The 19,594-nt window shown below is 38.2% G+C and overlaps 2 protein-coding genes and 1 non-coding gene across 5 annotated transcripts in view; 1 reads left to right on the top strand and 2 right to left on the bottom strand.

Moving 5' to 3' along the window:
* Positions 1-19,594, top strand: part of LOC101555885 (zinc finger protein 24) — a 71,590-nt gene that overhangs the window by 28,774 nt on the left and 23,222 nt on the right. The window contains exon 5 of one of the 2 annotated variants that reach the window (XM_055125539.1): positions 400-679. In XM_055125539.1, coding sequence (XP_054981514.1) covers positions 400-679 — 280 coding nt within the window. Of the gene's footprint in view, positions 1-165; positions 5,506-19,594 lie in introns of those variants that run through there. The other variant, XM_055125540.1, reaches the window with a different exon arrangement.
* LOC129402852 (U6 spliceosomal RNA) lies at positions 13,046-13,148 on the bottom strand. The gene has a single exon (XR_008628889.1). It is a non-coding gene; the product is annotated as a U6 spliceosomal RNA (small nuclear RNA).
* The window catches only part of ZNF397 (zinc finger protein 397), a 40,815-nt gene continuing 35,397 nt past the window's right edge, over positions 14,177-19,594 (bottom strand). Inside the window, exon 5 of one of the 2 annotated variants that reach the window (XM_004606072.2) lies at positions 14,177-15,738. In XM_004606072.2, coding sequence (XP_004606129.2) covers positions 14,475-15,738 — 1,264 coding nt within the window. In that variant the 3' untranslated portion in view covers positions 14,177-14,474. Of the gene's footprint in view, positions 15,920-19,594 lie in introns of both variants that reach the window. The other variant, XM_055125541.1, reaches the window with a different exon arrangement.

Raw genomic sequence — 19,594 nt, 5'->3', positions numbered from 1 at the left:
TATATCATCTTTTACCTCCTTGGGGTAAGGCAGTCTCAAGACCAGTACTCAGAACTGTTAGAGATGTTTGCAAGCTTTTTCATAAATTTTATTTAAGAATTTTTTTTTCCTTGGGGTTCTTTCAGATTCTGAAATGAATGACATTGAGCTTTCTTTTTATTTCAGAGGATGATGCTAGGACTGAAAATGGAGCACTAGCTCCAAAACAAGAGATTTCTTCAGCCGTAGAATCTCAGGAAGTTCCTGGCACACTCAATATAGATGTTCCTCAAATTTTCAAATATGGAGAAGCATGTTTCCCCAAGGGCAGGTTTGAAAGAAAGAGAAATCCTTCTCGAAAGAAACAGCACATATGTGATGAATGTGGAAAACACTTCAGCCAGGGTTCTGCCCTTATTCTTCATCAAAGGATCCACAGTGGGGAGAAACCCTATGGATGTGTTGAATGTGGAAAAGCGTTCAGCAGAAGTTCCATTCTTGTACAGCACCAGAGAGTCCACACTGGAGAAAAACCTTACAAATGCCTTGAATGTGGAAAAGCCTTTAGCCAGAATTCTGGGCTTATTAATCACCAGAGAATCCATACTGGGGAGAAACCTTACGAATGTGTTCAATGTGGGAAATCTTATAGTCAGAGCTCAAATCTTTTTAGACATCAGCGAAGACACAATGCAGAAAAACTTCTGAATGTTGTGAAAGTTTAAAAAATTACAAAAGTAATCAGCGCTCAGGTCTTTTTCTTCAGAAATGAAGACAAAATTAAAAACAAAGATGATTCATAATTTTGTTTCCCTATAGACTGCTAGAAAATTCACTGGGAAATGTAAAAAAATGTCACTGATCATTATTTTGTCATGAAAGAAATGGTGTCATACCTTAGAATTGAAATTTTCAACTTAATTCAGGTATTAATACCTAAATCTTCTTTGTGATATTTGTATTACTTTTTCCAAATAATGAACTACCTAATTCTTTGTCCCTTTCTTAAAAGTTTCCTTTTTAGACAGATATTTCTGTGTTGAGCATTGAAATGTTCTTTGTAAGGATATATTCCCTTTTACATTAAAAGGCAAATTAGAAATTATATTGAATGAAAATCTGAAACCATCTTTTCAAAATGTCCCCTTCTGTTTCCTCTTATCTAATTTGAGAATGTATTTCAGAAAATTGAAGATGCAGGATAACTAAAAGCCTCAAAGTAAAATGAGCCTTAAAACTCAAATACAAAGTGATATAGATTAAATATCTACCACTGAATGGGATACCTAGATTGGGGAAGATATACCAATATTTTGGCTCAAAGAATTGAAGTATATCAAGAATTTACCTAATTATCTGCCTACAGGAAACTCTGAAATAGCTCATCTTATGTTATTTGGAGACATCTCTTACTGAAAATAATGCTCTTTTCATTAGAAAGTGGACAGTCTAACAAGTCTAAATCTGTAGTAGAAATTGACTATGTCATTAGAGAATAATTTGTAGTGAAAGATCACTGATACAGGGCAAGTGTAAGCATAAGAATAATGGTCCTGGCTTTTAGGAAACAAAAAAATTATTATTTGCTTTCATTTTTGTTAAAGACAGAAAAATCCATGAAAGGTGGGCAACAAATAATCAGGTTTGCAGTTTTATTCTTTGGTACAAAAGGGTTGAACACCGGGCTAACAAAGCAGTCATGCACTTATTGTTAAAACTTTTTTATACCGATAAAGGCACTGTGCTTGGTACTGTAACCCTACCATTAAGTAGGTAGGTATTTCTTCCACTGTAAATCATTGGGTTGACACATAACCATTTATGTATCAGCCTTTTCCCCCCTGTCAGAGCATCCTGGGGGAGGTCACCTCTGAGGTTCCCAGAGCCATAGTTCTCTTACCAGGGTGTTGTAGTTGGGGAAAGGAAGACTCAGTTTAGAGAGCTAGCCAGATAGCTCGCCAGTATTCAGAGGTGAGTCTGAGATACTCTCACACTTTGGAGGTATGTGGGTCTTAAAAAAAAAAAAAACTAATCAATATCTAGTAGCATTGACATTATACTTACATGTTACGTTGAATGGATTGTTCTATTTTTTAAAAACTAGTTTATTATCAGAATTGATTCAGCTATTTTTTATTTTCAGTTTTAACAATTAAAAATGTATAAAAGGTAATACATTATAGTAGTAGAATTATATACTCCTTGGCCAAGAATCCCAAGTACTGTGGTTTGCCTATTTGGTGGAAAACTCTGGAAGTTACAATGTAGACTATGAGAAAAGACTCCCATAGCAGTATCATTGGAAATATTTCTGAGTTCCAGAGATTTTGGTTACATCAGGTGCTTGGATCAAATTAAAAAATGGAAGGTGAGATTTGCATGAGCCTCTTAAAAAGCATAGTAATAAATGCAAGGCCAGCTGGTGGAGAAGTGAGGCAGTACGGAGCTTGTTCATAGGTTTTCTGATAACATTATAAGAAATGTGCTTTATAGATTAAGATTTATTGAAGTATAATATGTAGTAATGTTATAATGTATTTTAAGTTATACAAGAAAATGTAGGGACTTTTGTTTAGGTATTTTCTCTTTATGGCTAAGAGGAAACAAGTTACTGTCCAATAAAAGCTATAAACACCTTTACTCTAAGATAAAATGACCTTGAGTTGATTGATTTATTTATAACTGACTTCCTTCCATGTAGGCTTTGAGGTGGCATATTTGAAATAACTGCTAGGATGACAGTTCTTTATGTCAGAGTAGGTAAGAGGGGGTCGCCTCTTGGTGGCTAGAATTTCATGCTTTTTAGATCTTGTATCTTCCTGTATACAAAGCTTTCCCAAGGTGTAGATTTGTTATAAATGCCAAAGATTTTTGGTATAAGAGCTTAAAAAAAGTAGCATTGGTGTTGGCAGATAAAAGTGTTTATCTTGTCAGCTCCAATTATACCTACTTGTTCATTGTTTAGAATGGATTCTGAAGCTCAGGCAAGGATTTGTGGGGAAAATGGACTGGACCCAAAAAGATTGATGGTACACAGGAAGTCTGTGTGCTAATCTCTGGTAGACTAAGCCCCCACTAGGCAAATTAAATAAATTTAAAGTAATTTTAAATGGTTGTTTTGAAAGACTTTCAGTTGTACCTACAGAGATAATCATTGTGATTTTGGGGAGTGCCTGGCTTCTGATTAGCAAAAGAGCAGTCACTGTTCATAGTACACAAGCAGTATTTGTCCAGTAGACTTTGATTTTGCTTATTGCTAAATTTTCTGGCTCTTTTGGAGGTTCAACGCTCCACATTCACACCCAGGTATTTGGCTCTTGATTGTTTAGTAGCAATATGTCTTACCACTTTTACATACGTTGAAGGGAGGGTTTTGCGTGTTTGGAATAATCTGCATGCCAGATACTGTATTAGACACTAAACCTGTCCTTCCTTAGGTTTGTAGACTAACAGTACGATTCAGAGATTGTGTGATTTGCATGAGGCCAATTAACTAAACCTCAAATCTAGTTCTGTGAACTCCTGGGACCTTTTTTTTCACTATATGAATGATGACCGTTAAACCTTGATTAGTCAGTTTTATGCTTTTGTCTTTTATAATTACATTTGAGTTTTCTACAGTACAGAAACAGAAAATGAAAAAAGAACATTCCGTTTCTCATAGTCTTACTCAATAATTATTTGGTTTCTTCTTCTTCCAGACCTAGGTATGTATGTATTTAAGTGAAAATGTGTTAATAGTTAACACTTGTGGTCACAGTATACAGACACTGAGGCTCTTTACCATGGATTAACTCCAAATCCTTGTAGTGACCACGTGAGGTAGGTACACATTCCCACTTTAGATATACTACATTGAAAGTTTTCTCCCCTTCCTCCCACTTTGATACACATTGTTTTTCATGGCTACTTACATGACTACATCCATTGCATGAATATACTGTCATTTATTCAGCACTTAGAGTGGAAAATTTGTTTGGGGGGGTCTTTTTAAACATATATATAAAAAGTTTATAGGTAGAATTCTTGTACATATATTTAGCTTCCAGTGTGGGAATTTCTATAGGCTAAATTGATAGATGTATGTCTATTGGGTCAGAGAATGAGCACATTTAACTTTGTGGGAAATAGCATCAAAAGGATTGTTACAATTCCATCAACAGAGTGCCTGTTTGCTTACACTCCCACCAACATTGAGTGCTACCACTCATAGTTTTGGCCCTTTTTCTTTCACTAATAAAACATTTTTTCATGTTTTGCCACTTGATTTTCCTGTGGTAAGAATCTGCCCAGATTTAAAGAGTATGAAGCTATAAGACCTTGTACAAAACTCAAATATAGAAGAGCAAAACGGCCCAAGAGGCCCTGCGGTGTTTCCAGTCACATTCCTCTGTCCACAGTTTAATAGCCACCTTCTATACATTTCTTTGTGAACCTACATGCACATATCAATGCTGTTTTCAAACAAATGGGATCATCTGCTTTCTTTAGGGTTTTGGTTTTTTTTTTTTTTTTAAATTGGTCTCAAAAACATTTTGTGATCTTTAAATTTCCTTAATGGTAGAATAGGATTCAATACTATGAATAGACTTTTGATCCATTCTCTTACATTGCCAAGTAAGCTTGAGTTTTTTTTCCCCATCATTGTGCATGTGTATTTCTTTAGGATGGAGTCATGTAAGTTAAGTGGATTGTTGAATCAAAGCATGGGCTCTTTGATACTTAATTTGCTTCCAAGGGCATTCATTCCTAACTTATTTTCACCAACTATATGCAAAGTGCTCATTTTCCCATATAGCCTTACCTACACTCGATAGTTTTTATCTGAAGTACAAAAATGTTTTTATTTCGCATTTCTCTGATTAATGGTGAGGTTGAGATTATATTTATTGGCCATTTATAGTTTTACTATGGATTGTTCATATCCTGTACCTGCGTTAGGTGTGGGTATGTATTGTTTCTGTCTTTCCCCATCTTCTGATAACAGAACCCTTATTTATTGTGGGGAACTGATTCCCTGTGGATTAGGTGAATTCATGACCAGGCCTGGCCTTCCTGAGTTCCACAGCACCCTTGCCACAGTGATTGAAGAATGGGCATGTAACTGAAGCCAGACTAAAGAGCCTTCAACAGAACTACTGCAACTATTGGAAAAAGGCTCTACGGAGTGTCCATGAACTAAGAACTATGTAACCCTGAACCTGCACTTGGTGCAAAGAGACTGAGGAACATCTCAGGCTAGCATAAAGAAAAGAGAACTAAGTTCAGATGTCATTTTTCTGGAGGCCCTAGATCCAGCTGTGCCTAAAGCCTGCCCTACCTCTGGACTTTAAAGTTTTGTGAGCCAATAAAGTCCCTTTCTTGTTTAAAATAATTGAATTGGGTTTCTGTCCTGATTAATGTTATTTGTATTTTCTTATTGATTTGTAGAAAACCTTTGTAATTATAAATTCTAGACATATACTTTATGCGCTATATAGGTTTAATAAAATTAGCATGGCCATTCATGGTTTTGGCCTCTGTCAACATTTGCCATTTGTTGCTATACTCTGCACCGCGTACACCTTATATTCCAACAATAGACATTGGTGTTGGGGAATGCTTGTAAATATAAAGCTTTTCATAAAAGTGATACCCATGATACATCTCCATCCTTCCTAGATTAATTAGCCACTCTGCTGTGCCCCTTTCTCACCACTGTTCATTGTTCTTGGGCAATCCCCTCAGGCACTCTGATGTGGGGCCCATCTTCATTACTTCCATTCCCCAGTTCTCCCCAGCATGGTTCTGAGATCCTAATTTTAATCTTAAACCTGTTGTAGTTAAACTTGTTCTGGTCCAACATTGTTTTGGGTTGGAGCCTGTTGCGTCTGTGGAAACAATGCATAGTGGGAAAGAGAAAAACATGTCATGAATAGTAAGGGAAAAATAAATTGGGGAAGATGGTAAAACAATGGAGGAAAGATAGTGCAGCTTAGGTTACCCAGGGAAGGCTTCATTAAGAAAATGAAAATTTGAGAAAAGATGAGTTCTTGTAAGGAAGAATCCAAGTTAAGATTGGAGGATAAGGAACCGGCAAGCTCAAAGAATCTGATGGGGGTGGGGGGTGGGGGGCGGGAATGGAGGCCTTGGGAAGGGGTGATAATGCTTGATTTGTTCAAGGAACAGCAAGCAGGCTGGAAGTGAGTGAACATGATGGAAAACTGGATGAGGCCAGAGTAAGAAATGGATGAGCTTGACAGCCAAATCACAGAAGACCTGATTAATCATTAATCATGGTAGGACCATGACATTTGAATGAGATGGGAAACTATTAGAGGATTGTGGCAAGGGAATACATGTATGGGTGATGTTAGAAAATAATTTGTTTTTGTGCCACACCTGGCAGTGCTTAGGGCTTACTGCTGGCTCTGTGCTCAGGGATCACTTCTGGTAGACATCTTCAGGACCATATGAGGTACTGCGGATCGAACCCAAGTCAGCTGCATGCAAGAGAAGTGCCCTCCCCATTCGACTATCCCTCCAGTCCCAGAAATAATATTTTAAAAAGTACCCAGCTATCTTTTATTTCTACACACACATTCAGCTATCTTTATAGTCCAGATAGCAAATGTGATGCTGGTGATCATACCAGATCTGCCACATGCAAGGCAAGCACCTTACCCCTGTACTTTCTGGCCCTGATTAGTTTTTAAAATGTTTATCTTCTGGGGCCACAGAAATAGTTAAAAGGGTTGCCCTGTGTAAGGTATCATAGGCCAGCACTGCCTATGATATTCTGAGTACCACCAGGCCGTGAACCTTGATTACAGCCAAGTGAGACCACAAAACCAAAAAAAAAAAAAAGTTCAGAGAGCATTAAAAAGTAACCCATGGGGCCAGAACAATAGTACAGCATGTAGGGCACTTGCCTTGCACACAGTCGACCTGGGTTTGATCCCCAGCATCCCATATTGTCCCCTGAGGACTGCTGGGAATAATTCCTAAGTGCATAGCCAGGAATAAGCTCTGAGCCTGTGGCCCCAAAATGAAAATAATAATAAAGTAACCCAGTGAATCACACACGAGTCCGTTATACTAATAACATCCCACTAACATTTTGATGTTCTTGTTACAATCAAATGTTTTTATATTATTTACAACAGGAAAATATATGTTTAAGTGTCCATGTTGTGGTTTCTTAATCCTGTCTTCAATTGTGCTTTTGCCTAAGGCTATCCTCTTGAACTGATTCTAAACTATTGAAAAGTGTACTACAATAATTCTCACCTCATTAAATCTTCCTCTTCCTGATTTTAATTAACATGTAAATATGCTGTTTTTTCTTTGTGTTTTCTAACTCACACAAAATCCTTTGGAACAGTTTTGCTGTTTAGCTAACTAAGGAGCCGGAACAAACTATATCAGAAAGAAACTAAGATGAGGGAAGATGGTATCCCACAGAGAAGGGAAACAAATGAAGTAAATGTAAACGTGGGTCACCTCATTTCATTAGCTGGAGTTTCTTCACAGGGAAAGAACTCTCAGAGCCTGGCAGAGAGTCTCCTTCAGTTGTGAAGATGGTGCAAAGAGTGCTAGGTGGCCAAGGTGGCTAGCTTTGCTGAGAAGCACAACAGAGGAGAGAGCTAAACATTAACACTGGAAATCCGCAGAGTACTGCTGAGCATGTGATAAATTCCCAGGGTTGTGTGTTTGAGGGGTGAAGGAAAACATTGCTTTGTCTTTTCCGCCTTGCTGCAGGGAGCTTAGGTTTATTGGGTTACTCCCATTCCTCTGTGTTTACTTGTAACTTCTTTGTTGATTGCTCCCCCAACCTGTCAATTACCTTTGCCTCCTTCATACTCTGTTGACTTGTAAATATTGTTTTTCTCTTCTCCTTAAGTGCTTTACAGAGTTAATTCAGAGCAACATCCTTTTTGTATAGACACAGGAAGACAGTTAATGCTATGTTTTTGTAACTTTGGAGTGAGTTGACTCCAGATAATATTACCTCCTGGACATCTGTTCTCTTTACTTGAGCCTCACTTGCCCTTCCTAGATCCCCAAAAGCAGGGTCCTGACAAGGCCCTGGTTGGACCCAGGGCAAGCTGTGAGCTATGTGCTACCCTGGCATCAAAGTTGGCCTGGCCAAAGTCCCATAATGCTTAACTGTAAGTTAAGAGCATGGTCGTGGACAAATTCTGTCATGATCCAAAAAGTAATAACTAGATCCGGACCCTGCAAGGATGGGGAATGATTAATGAAGCCTGAGCACTGTAGTCTGAGTCTGGTGAGATGTCCCCAGGAGAGCCACTCTACAAGCTCAATGTATCTCTTACTGTGTCCATACAAAATAACTAATATTAAAAAGTAGAATTAAGATGTTAAGATGTTAATTAAGTTATCAGACTAAGGAAAGGAGAAAAACAATATTTACAAGTCAACAGAGTCTGATCAAGAGGCAAAGGTAATTGGCAGGTTGGGGGAGCAATCAACAAAGAAGTTACAAGTAAACAAATGGGAGCACTGTGATGGGAGTAACCCAATAAACCTAAGCTCCCTGTGGCAAGGCGGAAAGGACAAACCAATATTATCCTACATCAGGGGAAGAGAAAGAATCATCCTAAAGAATTGGAGTGGAAAAATTACTGGAATTTTCAGAGCCAGAGAGAGGACCATCAATCATCTGTGCAGAAAGAGTGATGGCCAAATGGGCAAATCTGTCCCCTTGAAGAGATACATTCCTGGTTGTCACAATCCTGGTGGGCTCAATCGGCCTCAAATGGATAAGCCTCAATGTTACTAAAAGTCTTAGAACTAGTAACTATTATCCAGGTTCAAAGAGCAATAATAGTATGGTAGAGAAACTGGGTTAAAAGAGTGGATTTTTCTTTCCCCTTTGTAGGGAAAATAAACGCAAGACTAAAATTACCAAAAAGACAGATTTGGAAGGCTAAAAATGTCCAAAGTTATTCAAACACAGGCCCAAACAAAATTCAAGTATACATTCAAACTACCTGGCACCCAACAGTGTCTGACATCTAACAACAATAAAAAATTATGCTATATAAATAAGATACAACCCATAATACAAAAAATAAAATTGATACAGAGATGATGTGTATATACTGATGACATGGCTTTGCTCCTAGGTCCTCTTAGAGAACAGAGCTAGGTACTTATTCTGTTTCCTAACTCATGTTGAAACATGTTGTCTTGTGTGTGAGAGAGATCCAATTAATGTCTCTGATGCTAACTGTAAGATAACATTGGTATGTCCTTTATGCCTTGCTGAGGGAGCTTAGATTTATTGAGTTACACCATTCACAGTGATCCCAAGGCACTCCAATTCCTTTGTGTTTATCTTTAACTTCTCTGTGCTCTGCGTTCTCTGTTAATCACTGATTTCCCCTAAGCAGTGACTTGTAAAGTCAAACTCCAGAGACCTCTGGATTTGTATTTGTAAGTGAAATATCGCTTTTATCTTTTCCTATGTCCTTTGCATAGTTCAGAGCAATGCCCTTTTTGTGTAGACACAGGAAGACAGTTATGCAATGATTTTGTAACTTGGGTGTTAGTTGACTCCAAATAAATTCTTGGCATCTGTCATATTTACTCAACTTATGCCTCAGTTGCCTTTAGTTCCTAGCATCCAGAAAGCAGGATCCTGACCAAGGGACTGGATGGACCCAGAGCAAGTTGTAAGCTACCCTGACATTGAAATGGGAAAGGCCAAGCGCCATACTACTTAACTATAAGAGCCATGGTCATAGACAAATTGTGTCATTATAGGACCCTGCTAGGGTTAGGAAAGACTAATCTGGTCTGAGCACTATAGTCTGGGATCTATAGGAAGATGTCCCCAGGAAAGCCACCTTACAAGTAATACATCTCACTGTGTCCATACAAAATGACTAATGTTATTAAGAAGTAGAATTAAGATGTTTAAATGGCTGTTGGACTAAGGAAAGGAGAAACATTTCCCACCCTTAGATGAAATTCCGCCTTTGAGCGGATCTCTTAGCAGGGATCTTTGTCCTAGAAGAACTTCCTCTGAAAGGGAGAAGGGCTTTACATGTATTGATTGTGCTATCTGACCTAGGTATAGTTGCTACTTCCATGTTTGGAGATTGGGGTCTAGACTAAGGTGGCAAGACTGAGCACGAGATGAGAGTAGCATGGGGGACAGGAGGAATAAGAGAATGGGTAAGGAAAGGAGGCAGAGATTGGAATGAACTGTGACTGATCACCAACCAGCCTGGCGGCCCTGTTTCCTCCTGCATGTGTCTGTTGGCGGCAGCTGCAGGCCGGGGTGGGAAAGCAGCCCATGGCCACCAAATGCACGTGGTAGGAGAGACCACACCACTGCCTCACTCATTTATTTTTTGAACATACAGCTAACTGGTAATTTTATTGCTGTTGTGGGTCCCATATCCCCACAGGGGACAGAGTCAATCTGGTGGTGTTCGGGACCAACAACCAGGGGTCACTGAAACAGTATTCAGTGGTTCCTGGGAATCATATGCAGGGAATTCAAGCCATGTGCCCTGGCCCAATACTATTAGTGGTGTGTCCGTATGTCGTGCTGGGGCCGAGCCCAGATGTGTGTGCAGGCACACACTGTACCATTGAATCATATCTCTGGCTTGGATGCTGGTGTTTTTTAATTAAATACTGGATATTGTGCTTAAAAAAATTTAGTCTCTGGATCTAGCTGTTATTATCCAGAGAGTATTCACCCTTTCTTCTCTAAGTGGCAGCTAGATTAGGAGCAGACTTGACTCAAAGGTGTTTCAGATGTAGTCTTAGCCTACGCTCATTTTCTTCTAATGCTACTCCTAGAGTATAGCCAATTTTTGGTGGGTGGGGGTACTCATCATTGCATAGGGCTTACCCAGGACTTACACTCAGTAACCACTCCTGGCAGGGTCTGAGGGACCATACGGGGTGCAGGATATCACACCTGGATAAACAAGACAAGAAAGTATCTCGACCACACGGCAGAGCCTGGCAAGCTGCCCACGGCATTTTCAATATGCCAAAGACAGTAACAAGTCTCACAATGGAGATGTTACTGGTGCCTGATCGAGCAAATCAATGAGCAACGGGATGACAGTCACAGTGATGATTATTACTATAGAATCTAAAAAAGTTCCTTAGAGGTAGTAATTTAAAATGTCTGTTAGAAAATGAATTGTTAATTGTTTAATTAGGGGGAATGTTCAAAGGGAATGATAATAGAAAAGCTTTAACAAATGGTTAAAGAACAACAGTTTATAAAAGTTTTTCTTTCAAAATTTTTCTAATGTTTGTTGAAAACCTTATATATGTGTAGCGTATCATTAATATCCATGTCAGAAGTCTGATAGATGTTGCCACTTGAACAAAAATAGACAATTGGTATTTTCATTTTTTAGGTGTTAAAAAAATTCAAAATTCATCTGAATATTAGATAGATATCAAGATACAGATATCTTCACACTATGACATATGAAATAAAATTATTTCCCATATTTTACAAGCTGTGATTAAATAATAACACTGAAGAAGTGATATTTAAAATCATTCTAGTTGGTGGCTTTTTTTTTTTTTGGTGGGAGGAGGAGGACTCTCGAGCTGTGCCCACGTGGGCACACTTGTCTTGGTGACACTTGGCTCAGCTGCGCTAGCCAGACATTCCTGGGCTCACTGATACAGTGCTACTGGGGCTCAGGGGTACTGGGGACCACTATGGGGACCATGTGGACTGAGGAGTCCACCTGGAGTCTCATGTGGCAGGCATGGATTCTAGACCTTAGAGCTAGCTCCTTAGCCCTCAGGGCTAAATTACGGAGGACAAAAATCCAGTGTCCTGAAATCTCATGATAAGAAAAACAAAAACTAGACCAAAAATATTTCTGGGAAAATGGAGTACTGTAGTTATGTATTCGTAAGTTTAATATCAGAAGTTTAACTTGCTTATACACAGGAAACTTAATGAATAATAGCATGAACATAATGTACAATTCTATGGTCATCTGGAAATAAGTGTAGAGTAAATGCCAATTAAGATAGGGGATGAGTTTTAAATTTTCCATACACTCTCTAAAATAACATTCTATGGCCATCTCAGTGCAGCTACAGCCTTGATCCAGAGACACAGCAGTGAATCCCGGAAGACAGCAGTTCACCAGAGATCTCTCTGAACCCTGTACCAAGTCATTTCCACCGGGGCACCTCAGATGGAGTGGGTATGTGTTCTGTGCCCACTCCAGATGAAACCCCATTGGCCACGAGCTTCCAGAAGCAAAACCCAGGTACACAGGTTCAAGGACTATGACTCCAAGCCACTTGGTGGTGGCAGAGACGGGCTGTCCTTTCCCCTCTCCCCACCAGCTTGGGGTCCCAGCTGTCACGCCCACGACCTGCCTCCAGGCACCATCTCAGTGCATCAACAGCCCTGATCCAGAGACCCCCAAATGAATCTCAAAATAGATTTGCTCCCTACAGAGGTGTCTCTTGACCCCAACCATTTACAATTTTACAATTCCAGAAGCACGCGGCCACTATTGCAGCCATGCAACCTTTCATGATATTCTTAATAAGCAACAGAAAATAAAGTATCTAGATTCTGTCCCTGGCAGGCAGGCTTGAATGGTGCTGGGAAAATCTGAAATAATGGTGGTGGGAAGGTGTAATGGTGGTGGGATTGGTGTTGAAATATTGAATATAATCAACGTGAACAACCTGATGAGAATAAAATTTAAAAATAGAAAAATAACATTTCATATGCAAAAGGTAATATGGACTCGAAGTTTGATATTATGGCACTCATACATTTCCTCCTGAGTTCTGATTACATAATCTATTTTTATAATATCAGATAAAGTTCTGCATTAATAGTTATACATTTCTTACAACTCTCCCCTTGTGAATAATGTTTAAAAAGTAGTTTTTCTTACACCATCGCAGATAGGAATTTTGCTATTGCTGATATTCAGTAAAAAATTTTACTCCCATTGAAGGTGTTACTACAAATTATAAAATTTCTCCTGAGACATTTTAAAAAATAAAGTTTATTAGATCATAATATTGTCTGAATTTAAAAAAAAATATGGAATGCTTCACAAATTTGCATGTTATCCTTGTGCAGGGGCCATGCTAAGCTTCTCTGTATCAATCCATTTTAGTATATTGGAACTGAAGCTGACGAAGTGAGCTGAATATCAGATTTTTTTCTTAAGCTTAATAATATCAATATCTTAAGTTCTTAATCTTCATGTAAAACTGAAATATTTTCGAAGCAGTGGTTTTTAAATTTTCACAGGAGTTGAGCATTGATTAAAACCTTTTTCTGAATCACCAATAGCAGCCTTATTTTTCTGATAGTGTTTTTAGTACTAAATAAACCTGGTGCAAAACTGAAGGGTTTTTCTACATTCAGCATATCCGTACTGTGTTCCTCAGAAAGAATTTTCTCATTCATGCTCAACTAGTAAGGCCAGAGTTGGCTAAACTTCAGTTTGCTGCACTGAACACACGTGTAGGGTTCTGGCTCCAGATGGATTCTCTCGCATTCTGTAAGATCAGTGCATGTGCTGAAACTCTCCCATGTGAGTTACAATCATATGGCCATTCACCAGTGTGGATTCTTTGAGGGCTAATGACATCTGAATGTCGACTAAAGCTTTTTCCCACAGTAGCCACATAGATCTGATTTCTCCCCTGTGTGGCTCCTCTGATGCAGGATAAGAACTGAGCATGGACTAAAAGCGTTCCCACACTCATTGTATTTCTAAAGATTTTCCTCCCAGATTTTACTAGAGCAAGAGCACAGCCCGTAGGGGCGGTTGCCTTGCACGAAGCCGACCTGGGCTCAATTCCTGTCCTCTCGGAGAGGCCGGAAAGCTACTGAGAGTATCCTGCCCGCATGGCAGAGCCTGGCAAGCTATCCATGGCATATTCAATATGCCAAAAACAGTAAAAGAAGTCTTACAATGGAGACATTACTGGTGACCACTCGAGCAAATCTATGAACAATGGGATGACAGTGCCAACAGTGCTATATTGGTCTTGCTAGTGTTTGATAAGGTCTGAGTTCTGACAGAAATTTTTGCTACACCGTGTGCAGGAATCTAGTTTTTTCTCCTGTGTGAATTATCTGATGAAGAGTAAGGTCAGAACTATGAAAGCGTTCTCACAACTATCACAATGATAGGGTTTCCCCCAAAGTGCAATCTTTGGTGTGTGGTAAGATCTGAGCTCTGACTGAAACTTTTATTGCACTGATACCATGCATATAGCTTCTCCCTAGGGTAGATTTTGTGATGTTTGACAAGGTCTGAACAATGACTAAAACTCTTAGTATAAACACTGCATGGATAAGGTTTCTCTCCAGTGTAGCTTCTTTGATTCACTGTAAGAGCTGAGCACTGAAAGCCTTCTCACACGCATTACAGTTGTATTTCCACCAGTGAGGACTTGTTAGTGTCTGGTAAAGTTGGAGTTCTGAGACTTTTACTAATCTGTGCAGGAATCTAGTTTTTTCCCATGTGCGTTCTCTGATGAAGAGCAAAGTCAGAACTCTGACTGAAGGCTTTCTCACAAATATCACAACGATAGGGTTTTTCCCCAGAGTGAATTCTCTGGTGTTTGGTAAGGTCTGAGCTCTGACTAAAGCTTTTATTGCACTGATTACATGTGTATGGCTTCTCCCCAGTGTGGATTCTGTTATGTTTGACAAGATCTGAACGACGACTAAAACTCTTAATACAAACGCTACACGGATAAGGTTTCTCTCCAGTGTGAATTCTCTGATGAAGAATGAGGCTTGAACTCTGACTGAAGGATTTTCCACACTCATCACATTTGTAGGGTTTCTCACCTGTATGAATTCTATGATGTTTAACAAGATCTGATCGTCGACTAAACATTTTACTGCAGTGCTTACATGAATAAGGCTTCTCTCCAGTGTGAATTCGTTTGTGATTAATTAGATCTGAAAGTCTACTGAAGGTTTTGTCACATTGGTTACATGGATAAGGTTTCTCTCCAGTGTGAATTCTCTGATGCAGAATAAGGACTGAGCTCTGATTAAAAGCTTTCTTACACTCATTACACTTATAGGGTTTCTCTCCAGTGTGAATCCTTCGGTGTTTAATAAGATCTGAGTTCTGGCTGAAACTTTTGTTACACTGATCACATGGGTAAGGTTTCTCTCCAGTGTGGATTCTCTGATGCAGAATAAGATCTGAGCTCTGACAGAAGGCTTTTCCACATACATCACATTTATACGGTTTTTCACCAGTGTGTATTCTTTGATGTTTTGTAACATCCGAACTCTGACTAAAATGTTTGTTACACTGGTTACATCTATAAGGCTTCTCTCCGGTATGAATTCTCTTATGTTTAATCAGATCTGAGCGCTGGTTAAAACTTTTACTACAATGATTGCACTGATAGGGTTTTTCTCCTGTATGGATTCTCTGATGTATAGTACGATCTGAGCTCTGACTGAAAGCTTTCCCACATTCATCACATTTATAAGGTTTTTCACCGGTGTGGACTCTCTGATGTTTAATAAGGTCTGAATTCCTACTGAAACATTTAATACACCATCTACAAGGATAGGGTTTTTCATCAGTATGAATTCTTTGATGAAGAATCAGAGCTGAGCTTACACTAAATGCCTTTCTACATTTATCACATTTATAGGGTTTCTCCTGATGGGCTCTTTGATGTCTTATAAATTCTGTATTCCAAGCAAAGCTTTGCCCACACTCATTACAGCTATACTGTGTTCTTTTAAAGTGGTTTTGGTTATTTTCATTTAATTTATCCGTCAATCCACAGAACTCTTTGCATTCTGAATCCTGGGGAATATCATCTCTAGAGTAGCCAGATTCTTGAGTCAATGGTTCAAATTTTACTGTAATTTTCTCCCCTGAAGTTGGCTCTCCAATTCTGGTCCTAGTCTCACCATCTGGAACAATAAACAGAATCCAAATGGAACGTGTTCTTTATGCTACAAATTCTAGAGGAAATAACTCGATATTTACTAGCAAAATAACATCACATTATGGAAGTTCTCCAACAGGGGTGAGGACTGGGGGATGATAGGAGGGAACCTGGGGACACTGGTGCTGGGAAATGTACACTAGTGGAGGGATGGGTGTTGGAATACTCCATGACTGAAATCCAGTCATGAACAATTTTGAAAGGGTCTATCACAGTGACTCAATAAAATAGTTTAAAAATACACTAAATTAAACTTGAAAGGTAAACTACGAAGAATCATTAATGGATCATAGCAATCATTAATAGTGTGGGCTAGAGAGCTAACAAACAGCACAGATTAGTTTCAAGGGCAAAACCTGAAAATCCCAAGGGACCACTTGAGAAGGGTTGCTTCAGGGCAACATTAAATAACAAAAGGATCCATAATGAACAAGCTGATAAAAACAAAAATCTCAGAAGTAAAAAAATTAGGTACATGTTTTTTGTACCTAAAAAAGGATGAAACAGAAAAAAATGCAGAATATAAGACAAACAAAAACAAATGAAAAAAAAACAAATGAGAAGACTGTATATTTAAATCTAAACATTAAATATATTTTATATATAAAGTAAGCACCACAAAAAAGCAAAGTAAAAACAGCAGTATCATACGTAGTGAACACCTTTCTCCTGGAAATAAGAGAACAGAGCCAAGTATGCTTTCTCTTAACACTTATGTTCAAGACTACACAACTCTTATTCAATATTACTAGCCAATGGAATCTGAGATAAAGTACAACTGGAGCACATAACTATTAATAAGAAAGAAAAATTTAAGCTCTTTGCTTATAGACTACGTAACTGTGTCTAAAAGAAATCTTAAGTAATCTGGAAAAAAATTGGAACTTGTAAATGCGTTTATTAGAGCAATATATAAAAGCTAACTGTATAACTGTATTTTCAAATACTGACAATGAAAAACTAGAGCCTGAATTTAAAACTTTTTCAACTGCTCTAAAGTAACAAAATCCATGCAAACAACATATTTTCTACATCTGGATAATAAAAACTGCTAAAAGTTAAATTAACACCTAATATATTCTTTTACAAACAGGAAGATTTAAATTGTTAGGATAGAGAATTCTCTCCCAAATGATCTAAAGATTCTATGCAAATGTAATTAAAATCTTGGCAGGATTTTTTTAAACATTGACAAACTTTATGTAGAAAGACACAGAAGAGTCCAGATAATTCTGAAAAGGAAAAGCAAACAGAGATATTATACTACCTGATTCAAGCTTTATTATAAAGCTCTGGTAAGCAAAACAGTTCAATGTGTGGTACCGTTCTACAGAAGACACAACCATTAATGGAAAAGAACAGAGTCCATAAGTAGATCCAAACATACATGACCAAGTAATCTTCAACAAAATCGCCAAAATAATTCAATATTGAAAGAACAATCAAATTTCAACAGAAAGTAGGGCGGGAAAGATAGTACAGCTGGTAAGGCTCTGGCCTTGCACACAGCTGACCTTGGTTCAATCCTAGAGATAGTTCCTAGAGCCCTCCAGGAGTTATCCTTGAGCAAGGAGTAAGCCCTGAACACCACTGAGACAAAACAAAATACAAACAAAAAAGGGGAGGGGTTAGGGAGACAAATCAAAGAGTTGGAGCACATTCTTTGCATGCTGGAGGCCCAGATTTAATGCTTGGTAGTGGTGATATTCAGTCCCCGAGCACCATCAGGAGTGGCCTCTAAGCACTAAGCCAAGAGCAGTCCTGAGAATTGCCAAGTATGGCCCCAAAATATTATTGCTTTAGTGTTAGAAATATGGCTGGAGAAATAATACAGGGGTAGGGAGCTTGCCTTGTCTGCAAATAGGAAGTTTGATTCCCAGCATCTCGTATGGTCCTTAGAGTCCCACTAGGAGTGATCCCTGAGTTCAGAGCAGGAATTAAGTACTGAGCAGCACCAGATATGGACCCTACCAAAAAGTGTCAGAATTGATAGAACAAAAACTAACCCTTATTCTTATGCTGTAACCAAAATTAACTATAAAAGTGGTATATCTAAACATCAAAGCTAAAATTATAAATTTTCTACAAGTATAGATGGCCAAAATTAACACATCAAACTAAGAAAAAAAGTTTTTTGTTGTTTAAGCCATTTAGTCCATGATATTTTGCTATGGAAGCCTTAGAAACAAATATAGTATTTTTCTGTATGCATTATACATTTAGGGAATTATACACCTCATGTATCCTGTGACTTGCTTTTCGTTCAGCAACATGTTTAGAAGATTTATTTATGTTAATATACGTAATATCTGAACATGAATATATATGTCCATCCATGTTCACTATTACAGTGCGATATAAATTATAAATTACCTTTTTTCTTTCAATATACAACAAGTTTGCTTTATAAACAATACTAATGTGACTTTGTACACATATCCCAGTATTTCTTTGGGTGATATAATCTTTGAATCACAATGATTGGGACTTCAACTAGATATTTCCAAAGCATTTAAGCCAATAAGTAGTTCAATCAGGAGTGTGTAAGACCTTGTTCGTAATTCTCTATAGTCTAACCAACAATACGTTTCTTTTTTATTTTTTGGGGGGGTTGGGTCACACCCGGCAATGCACAGGGGTTACTTCTGGCTCATGCACTCAGGAGTTACTCCTGGCGGTGCTCGGGGGACCATATGGGATGCTGGGAATTGTACCTGGGTCGGCCGCATGCAAAGCAAACACCCTACCCACTGTGCTATTGCTCCAGCCCCTCTTTTTTTTTTTCCATTTTGCCCACTTTAATCAATATTTTCATCTCCCTACCTCCATCAAAAACACACTGATTAAAGTCCCTAATAAAACTCTACCTTGGTAAATTCTTAAGTGAATTCTCAGTAGCACTGCATTATTAAGTTTCAGATATGTATCATTACAACTCAACATTTATAAATTCTACATTAGGATTACCACTAAAAGTCCCATTCTCTCCTTCACTATTCAATCAATCCCTTTTACCTGATCCCATTTCCTTTACCTTCTCGTGATCACTAATTCCATCTATAGTCTGAAAGTTTGTTTTTGTCTTGTCTTTCATCATTTTAGTTTCTCTATATACCAAGTATGAGTGAGATCATACAGTGTTTTGTCTTTTTCTGACTTATTTCACTAAGCATAATACCATCGAGCTACATCCATATTATTGGAGATGGCAGGATTGTCTTATTTTTCTTAAACTGAATATTGTGTAGGTATTGTATATATATTCGTATCACAACATCTTTAATCAAATCATTTGTAGATGGGCTCTTAGGTTATTTCCAAATTTTAGTTACTGTAAAAATGCTGCAATGAATAAAACGGTGCATATATTTCTTAAATCAGTTTTTTTATATTCTTTAAGAGGCCACACCCAATCATTCTTGGATGCTACTCCTAGTATAGTGCTCAGGGTTCACTCCTAAAGGTGTTTAGGGAAAGAATGTGGTACTAAGTATTAAATAGGGCTCTTGATGCAAACTATCCTCTTTGACAGCACTTTGACAACTCTTTGACAACACTCGGTGAATCACCCTCAATTACTGTAATTCACCACTTCAAGATGATGGGGAAAGTGGTAAGACCCATACATCACAAATATATA

Source organism: Sorex araneus, chromosome 2 (genome assembly GCF_027595985.1).
Source record: "Sorex araneus isolate mSorAra2 chromosome 2, mSorAra2.pri, whole genome shotgun sequence".
In the NCBI taxonomy this organism is placed as follows: Eukaryota; Metazoa; Chordata; class Mammalia; order Eulipotyphla; family Soricidae; genus Sorex; species Sorex araneus.
This window is presented reverse-complemented; position numbering and strand designations above follow the sequence as displayed.